This window comes from Schistocerca nitens, chromosome 6 (genome assembly GCF_023898315.1).
Source record: "Schistocerca nitens isolate TAMUIC-IGC-003100 chromosome 6, iqSchNite1.1, whole genome shotgun sequence".
Taxonomy (NCBI): Eukaryota; Metazoa; Arthropoda; class Insecta; order Orthoptera; family Acrididae; genus Schistocerca; species Schistocerca nitens.
Genome location: NC_064619.1, coordinates 169,254,934 through 169,264,242, shown reverse-complemented (window position 1 = coordinate 169,264,242; position 9,309 = coordinate 169,254,934). Strand labels below are relative to the sequence as shown.

General features: G+C 43.1%; 1 protein-coding gene across 1 annotated transcript; it reads left to right on the top strand.

Moving 5' to 3' along the window:
- Nucleotides 1–1,672: 1,672 nt before the first annotated feature.
- Nucleotides 1,673–8,270, top strand: LOC126263273 (uncharacterized). Its single transcript, XM_049960358.1, has 4 exons — nt 1,673–1,704; nt 4,265–4,332; nt 4,427–4,633; nt 8,224–8,270. Exons 1-4 carry the CDS (start codon nt 1,673–1,675, stop codon nt 8,268–8,270), a joined length of 354 nt encoding a protein of 117 aa, XP_049816315.1.
- The last annotated feature ends 1,039 nt before the right edge of the window (nt 8,271–9,309 follow it).

Here is a 9,309-nt window from a genome sequence, read left to right as displayed (position 1 = left end):
TGGATGTTGAAATATAATAAAGGCAATGTGTTAGCACTTCCACTCACAAGAACTGTTACTGCTTTCAATGTCACGGACTCACGATCCGTATTTTTCTTATGCAAGGCTACTGCTAATTATTCTAGTGTGATAAAGGAATATGTTTCTATTAAAACAATAAACTGGTAGCCAAGATCGCAGGAATTCTTTTTATTTCATGATTACCGGTTTCGGCGAAACTAAAGCCGCCATTGTCTGATATAGGGAGGACAGAAAACCCTTTAAAACTGGGCTTCGATTCCACTTCTGTAACATGTATACATATAAATTTAGTTACATACCTTAGGACACATAGAAGTTACAACATCAAGGCAAACAATGGTGATATTAATAGTCGCCTGTAGCACGCAGTCATTACAAAACTGTCGTAAGTAGCACATAGGCGTCCGAGAGAGATGACATTATAAATGTTAAGTGTGTCCATCTTAAACAAGCGCAAGCTAGGTACTACCGCAACTCCGGCACTGTTGTTACAGTACAGGCCGCGTCGCGAGATGGTGCTAGCAGAAGAGTCGCCAATGAATGTCACAGCTCACGTGGTAACAGGCTCTGCGTGTGTGGTAACACTACGTCATTAGGGCTTGTACATAACTCTAGAGGTTACTGTATCACGTAAACATAAACAAAACTTATGAAAGCTGCAGACCTACACAACTGCACGGTCACATATACGACATATCGAAAAGCAAATGCAAATGCAAATTTCATGAGAACTGCGGAATTACAAAAATGTACATTTGTCTGGTCCTATACGCAGTAAGATACGAACATACTTAGATATTTTATGGGACCTGCAGGCTTATACACAGCACATAAAGATGACCAGACGAATGTGCACTTGTGTAACTCGGCAGTGCCAGAAAATTTGCATTTCTTTTCGGTATGTTTCATATGTAACCAGGCAGATGTGCACTTGACATGACCGGAAAAATCTGCGCTCATTCGCAAGGTGTTTTTTATATATGACCAGACGGGTATGCATTGTGTAACCCTGTAATGTTCTTAAAATTTGTATATATTCTCGGTAGATTTTATATATTACCAGAGTGATGTGCATCTAGATCGCTCCCACATGAGCACAATGTGCTCCCTACAAAATATGTTTCTATGTTCATGGAACCCAGCGTGAAATTTTCTGGCCAGAGCATTATTTCAGTTAACTGGAAAAACTTACCATGATTAGCTTTTAGATCTGCGATACAGCGCCAACGCATTTAAACGGTTTAAAGAGTAAATAGCTTTCTTTGTATGCGTAGCCACTGCACCGCTTCCGTTATGCAGAAATTTACTCGTGTGGCCCCACCCAAAACAGTTCACAGAGTTGTTTGTCGTTTTATAGGTCGCAAGCTCGAAATTGTAACAACTTCTTGTTCTTAACTGCACTTGAGAAACCGGGGTTCAATTCCTCGTCCAGCCTTCCACATTTAGCCTTCTCGCACTTTCGCTGTATTGCTGAAAGTTAATACCCGGGTGGTTCCCAAGAAAAGGATATTGCCGATTTCATTCCGTTCTCTTGTCCATTATGAGGCTGTGGTCCGTCTCTGATGACCTGGTCGTCGAAGAGACGTTAAGGCCTACCGTTCGTTACTTTATTTCATTGCTTCTGTTAACTGTTCTTTATTACCCGATCGACATGCGTGTTCCTCAACTATTAGACATGCTTAGGTAAGAAAAACACCTTGTTTTAATCAATGAAAAGCCGCTTCAGTTGCTGTTCATAACTAACCTTCGGCCTTTATATTAGATCATTTTCAAGTGGTTCTGAAAAATGATGCTATAGAGAAATAACTTTCAAATGATAAAAGTATAAGTCAGACGCATTTAAAATAGTACGTGCCCAATGATATTGTGAGAAACGTGGGTGTGCCAAGGTTATAAATATATGCGTATGTTGATAATTTTCGACACATCCAATTGTCTCACAATATCGTTGGGTACATAACATTTTAAATCCATCTGCCTCGTGATTTTTATCATTCGAACGTCGTTTCTCCATAGCATCATTTCTCATAGGTACTTGGTAATGTCCTAAAATAGAAGCCGAGACCGGTAGTAAACGCAGTAAAGTTACCAACGGTAACTGAAGCGGTGTTTCATTGATTCAAGAAACAGTTGCGGAATGAGCACATGGAATAACTAACAAGACATATTGTACGAAATCGGGGAGACCGTATTAACTGACCAATATCACTGTGATATGGTAAAATTTCTGTTCAGCAGTTGGAGTGATCGAGTAAAGATTGTGCCTGTAACTCCAAAGTGCTGAAACCACCAATCTTGTTAGAGACCATCATTTGTCTTGGGTCGTAGACATGTCTGTTGACTTTCTCGATTTCACAGTTCTGGCCACCAGTCAAGGTAATTGTGAACCGTGCAATCCACGCATCACTTGCGGCCAGCTGAAAAACTTGTTTAGAATGTCCGGGGTATTCTTTACCAAATACAGACACAAAGAAAAGTATACACGCATCACTTGCGACCAGCTGAAAAACTTGTTTAGAATGTCTGGGGTGTTCTTTACCAAACACAGGGACAAAGAAAAGTATACCTGGCCGTCTGTGAATCGAGGGGACGAAGCAGGTTTTGAAAGCAGCTTACGAGGGTTTGACCAATAGCATAGATGTCTGTTCCGCAGTGCAGTTACAGCATTCTTAATCCGAAAGTGTTGAATACCAGTGGTAACACAGAAGGGAATTTCTGAGTGCCTGTAACCCTCAGCTTTAGAATCCGGCATAATACCATAGGGATATCTTCATCCAGCTGTGCAGATGACACATTCGTTGTTACACGCATGTGCGTTATGCGAAGGCATGATTTACTAATTTACTTTCAATTATGCATATTTTGTCTAAATTTGTTTTATATTAGTATTCGTACAACCTGTGTTCTGGAACAAAATACCGTTATCCAAGATGGCGGCGATGACGTCATCCAAGTTGGCGGATTTTGGCGAGAGGTTTGAATTTTGGCAGGAAAGCGCCACGCCCCCTTTCCCAGAAAAATGGCAGGAAGTTCAAATTCCAACAGGATAATGCGTCACACCAAGAAAAATGGCGGGAAAAACGGACTTGTCTTTATTATTTAACCAGTTTCAAGCAGATGTGTTCGCCACTGAGCCTGGACTGCAAAGGGCTTAGTTGATATCGTCGCCACCAGAGAGCGCCACCGTGACGTCAGATCATGACCGCTATTTAAGATGGCTCCACCCAGTGTATCCACCACGTGGCTTAGTACACAGAGGACGTTGTCTTGACGTCAGCTGATGATGCGAGTACCATTATCCAAGATGGCGACAATTTTTTTTTTTTTTCTCCATTCACATGACTGGAATTGGCGGTGCACATTCAGTCTTTGCTGAGCTGTTGTTGTCAAACCATCGTCACGTGTTCGATCATCGAGATGAATGTGAAGGATAGACCAGCTTTCAATAGCTGCATTACATGTAGACATTCGGGGGAGTGTAGTCACAGTTCACTACATCACGTATGGAAGAGTATGATAATGGAGGAATAAGTATAAGAATTCTGCTCAGCAGATTTCGGCAATGCAGAGAGGTGGAGGCAGGATGCATATTGTAACCAGCACATGCTCATGCGCATGCCCAAACTGCCGAGATATTCATCATGAAGCATTCACTCTCCCAAAAGGGAAGAGACGTCCAGTTGATGTCAATTCGCTTCGGTCTAAGCATATTCGCGTACTCCGTATATACCATTCAATATCAGCTGCTCACCCCCCCCCCCCCCAACCTCGTGCCCATGCCGAATGTGTTCTATCGATGAGTTATTGGTGTTTGAGCGGGATGAGTTTAACAGCTATGTTGTTTGTAAGCATATAGTCGAGGTCTGCCCCCATAGCCTCCTACATGCCGAATGGAAGTGCGCGTTACTGCTCGAACATGTGAAGAGGAAGAATACGGTCCTGCAAATAAATGCATTGCAGCGAGATGCTTTAAAGATGCATTATCCATCTCATGGAAACATATACTATTGTTGGAACTGTCTTCTTTTTCTAAAAGCACAATATAAGCTCCCAGCCCACAAGAGACGACTGCCTCCGATCCAGCAGACCGAAGAACTGATCTAGTTCACGAGCTCACCGCTAGGAGGCGCTACTGTAGGTCATGTGATCACACGATTCAGCAATATGAACACGGCATCATGATGACGTATGTGGATGGTATATAATGAGGACTCAGCAGCTGCTTGATCTCTGTTCAGCTCAGTCAGTCAGTTAAGGTGAAGTGTCAGTCGCCACAGCAGCAGCAGAATAGGAGGAGGAAGCAGCAGAAAAGTATGTATCTATTTCGCAAAATTATTATTACTATTATTCATATTTCTGTAACAGCAGTATATTACGCTTATGAATATTCTTCTTTGTCCACTAGCTTCACTCGTGACGTCAGCATCAGCAGGTTCCAACCTGTCGGGGCCCGCACACGTGGTGACCTCGGACTCTTCCACGCAGGATCCTGTAGTACAGCTTCTCAGCATGCTGGAGCAGGATAGCGGGGTGCTAATGTCAGTGCCAGAGACTGCGTTTGAGGCTGAGGCTGCTTCGCAGTACTGGACTCCTTCGTACGCGCCATCCATTTGTAACGCCGGAAATGCATATCCTCCTATTTCCATCTATTGTACTATAAATTTGTTTTCCTTATTTTTGTTACCTGAATATATGACATTTCTGTGTCTTTACATATTGTAATTGTTTTACTATTTGTGTATATATATTTATGCATTTATGTCGATGTATAATTGGTTTGTCTCGTAAATATTATTTGTAATTTTACGCTGGGTCTTGCCTAGGGAAAACTGCTATCGAACGATTACATCGATAGGTCGTGTGAAGAATCAAAGTGTGTAGGATCTTTGGTAGTGTTGACTCTGCCGCATGGAGCGCGGGCAGAGCAGTTGGAGTCTGGCTGGAGTAGCGAGTGGAGCAGGTGTGTTGTGTGACGCTCCCGCGAGTTGCCGCGCTTTCGGGGTTTGGCAGCATGTAATTGCGCTCGACTTGCGATGATAGTTTCTGACATGGTGTCGCGGACGGGAAGCATTAGCTGGCGCACATCAAGAGCCCGTTTCGTCTGGTGACCGTGTCGAGAAGAAGGCGCGCCAACATCCAGCTTCTGCAACAGCGACGGCCGACAATGAGTGACTGTCGCCGCCTCCTCGATCGACGGCTTCAAACCTTCAATCAACCAACAAGGAAGACTGGAAGCACGTAAAGTTTTAGAACTGTATGGCAGACCTCAGCTTTTCAAACTTTTAAAATTGTTGAATCACAAAATTACAGCAACTTAGCATGAACCTTTGTTGCTCATTGTCCCAATTGCATTGCCAAGCAGGGTCCCTTCCTTTTCCGAAATGAACCCGAGTGTCGTTGAAATTCAAACGCCAGCATAATTCCATTTCACTGCTTTAATTTCAAAGTTCACTTTAAGTATTCATAGCTGGCTACAATAGTTAGATTACACAAGCACAAATTAAGAGTGCGAGTTTTGTTACCGTATTTTAGCTTACCTGTGACTGCAGCTCAGCTTGGTACGTACTAAATTTTACTATTGTTAATTGTCCAGAATCATTTAACTCAAGTTCGAAGTTAAATCTCTTATTTCTAAATTACGTAGATTCAAGTAGCCTTTGAAATGATTGTTGAGGTAGCCCAAGACTAACTGTATTTTACTGAATTTCGATATGCTTCAGAAACAAAGTTCACTATTAACTTCAGTCACTAAATTAGCTTTCGATTTTCCTGTTTTATTAATTCTTTTGCTAAATTCAGCCAGAGTGTAGCGAAATTTATTACTTCTGACAAACTTTCAGTTTTCACACTGCACGTGTCAACCTTCAGTTGCCACGCTTCTAGTGCTAATTATATGTGTAATAATCTTTCTTTTTCAGTTACTATAGTAATTGTCCTTAGGACTGGCGACCGTAATTTCCCCCAAATCTCAAATATCTAATTACCGCTAGTTAATTGTTAACGTAACGGCCGCTCATTTACTTTCTTTATTAACTTTACCCCTTTTCAAAATTAATTTCCACCAGTTTCATTTGCATTTTTCCTTTCATTTAGATGTAACCCTTTCCTCCCTCTTTACCGACAGATTAACTTCGGTGACGATTGCTTTTCCCAAATTTCCATTAGGTACACGTGGTTTAATTTTTCACTGTCATTAAGGTCGATAAGTGAGGGGGAGGTTACACATTGAACATTGCACAAGAGACGTACTACCATCAGTGCAAGAACAGCAGGATAACCTCGCTGGTATGGATGTGGATGAGAAGATACCGACCTCCAGTGCACCACAGCCTTTACTGTTCGCCTCATGCATTAGTTGTTCAAAGCGTCTTCATGTATGACTTGAAGTTTCACAAGCCTGTCAACTGTGTTAGTGCTCGAAAATGTACCCAAAAATATTAAAGTTAGTTCATCCCATTCGTAGTTAGAAAACCTATGTCGTCTGAAAACATACATCAAGAAGCATATGACTGCCGAATACGCTCCATCCCACTCCTACCAGGACATGTACTGCGGCAGTCTAACTGTGAGTATTCTGTCAATGTCTGACGGTGCTACACTAAGAATTAAAAGTGCTGACGGTCATAGTATTTTCATGCAGCACTCGACTATTGATAACTTACTCAATCTAGACATGGCAGTAACTAGTACAACAGAGAGACTAAATAGATGGCGCCCATATGTTCAAGCTGTATACAGTGATCATTAGTAACTAGTACAATAGAGAGACTAAATAGATGGCGCCCATATGTTCGAGCTGTATACAGTGATCATTAACTGGCTTCACACATGTAGCAATCACATAGAAGATGTAGATCATTATTTTAGTACCTGTATGACTGCAGTGCCGAAGTCTTGTGCTATTCCTCGAATAGGTATTGAAAATGTTGAACTCAAATTTACTGATGGAATACCAGACTATTGCAATGCGCCTATAACATTACGAGATATAGGCTACGTGCTGAATTTGAGGGATATAAGAAACAGCTGTTTTCGAAATAGTGTACTTCTGCTGCACCGTTTAAAAAACAATGAACTTATTGTTTTCCATGCTGATCATAATTGTATCTCGTTACTTTCCGAATAGCGTTCGTATAAAATAATATTAGTGGTAATAGTAGCTTCGAGTACGAATTAATAATAGAGCAGTGGTCGATCACGCGGTCAGCCTCCGGCACGTACTTAAAACTGTCACGTTACAAAGATTTTAACGAGTTGTTTCGTCTAAACCAGGCATGGGCAACCTCTGGTGACCGCAGGCCTCTGTCACATACTTCCTTAAGGTTGCAGACCGTCACGTCACGGCACGTCACGCCACAGCGGCGCTATTGGCGCATGATGTCAGGACTATAGCGTCCATGACCTTAACGTTTACGGTGTAACGCATCGGTATGAATGGCGCTCGCCCCTTTCTATACACGCCACGTCAACAAATTACTCTTGAAAACACTCATTTTCGAGAGTACAATCATTTTATGTTCATCTCATCGTGAGGTGTTTACATTTGTTTACGCTTCGTGAACATTGTTTCTGTACATACTATACTTATTACATTTTATAATAACTGTCTCAAAAACTTCCGCTGAAAAATTCTGCAGCACTTCTCTCTCTCTCTCTCTCTCTCTCTCTCTCTCTCTCTCTCTCTCTTTCTCTTTCACCCACGATATTTCTTCCTCAGACCGCATTGAAAGCAGTCGCAGGCCTGATCGGATCCGCGGGCCACCGGTTGCCCCCAATGATCAAACGGTGAACGTTGGTTGCAAGATTCATCAAAAACTTGTATAATGCAACAAGCGAAAGAGGAAGTTTTTCCAGCAGAGCTACCTGGCAAATATCGTCATGCGGATGTGGCGCATTTTAACGTTCTACGTTGTGCCGTGTACTATCGACGCGAAGAAAAAGTGCTTGGCATCCCGTAGACGTAACTGAGACTGAGCTCAAGGAAGGTACTGGAGCAAAGTGGGGAAGGAAATTGAACGTGTCCTTTCCAAAATAACCACCCGGCGTATCTCTTAAGCGATGCAGGAAAACCACAGAAACCCTACATCAGATTGGCCGGACGGGGATTCGAACAGGCAGTATCTCGAAAGCGAGTCCAGTGTCTCAACACAGTTCCACCTGCGTCAACACAGACCAGGGACTGTCCCGTGGCTGCTTCTTCAGACTTCTCCGCGCTGCTGCCTGTTCCTGAAATTGGAAATTTGTCGTAAGGTCTTATGGGACCAAACTGCTGAGGTCATCGGTCCTTAGGCTTACGCACTGCTTCATCTAACTTAAATTAAGGAACACACACACACACACACACACACACACACACACACACACACACACACACACACACACACACCAATGCCGCAGGGAGGATTCGAACCTCCTACGGGGGAACCGCGCGGACCGTGACAAGGCGCCCTTGACCGCGCGGCTTCCCCGCGTGGCTGCCTGTTCCGGTCCAGGCGGTTTCCAACGGTTGTTACTGTAGAGGAAAACTTTCATATTGATTATTAACTAAACCGTTTGGAAAAAATTGAGTCATCTCACTTCGCAACTTGCTGGTATTTACTGCAGGTGACGTTTTCGTATACATCGAGAAGTCGCTCTGTGGGGACGGCACTCAAAACTCTAGGGAATACCTCACCGCAATCGATAAGCCGCGTTCGAAACACTTCGTGGGTTGGCAGTACGAACTGTACCGAGGTTCACCAGGGGCCGCAGCTGCCATCCCATGGGCACAACGCGTGTAGATGGCGATTGGTCGATGCCTCATTAAATACCGGAGCACTCAGCTAGGCGGAAAGTTCTCTTCAGTGCGCCGATTCGTGTTAGTTTCCAGTTACGCCGAGTCTACTAGCACCAGTGTTCGTTCGTCGTCTCCGAGACTTAGGCTTCCTAGGCATCGTAGGCCAGCTGTGGGCTCTACGTAGGCGTCACTCAGAGGCACAGTGACTGGACTTCTAATATTTTAGAGGGCTTGCAATAATTTTAAACGCCTAATTTTGCTAGACATTGCGCAAGAAGCAGGATGGTTTGAATATTTCTTCATATTTAATAAATATCATTTTATTAGTAATTGTTGGGAATCCTTCTGATTGAAGATAACCTACGGCGCCCCCCTGCATTCCCATCACACCGTGTGTACAGTCTAACCCATATCATAATCTGCTATCCATTCCCTCTCATATCCGTTCTGATTGTTTCCTTCGTGCCTCATTTATACTTTTGCGAATATAGTTAAAAGCTAAATGAGTTGTC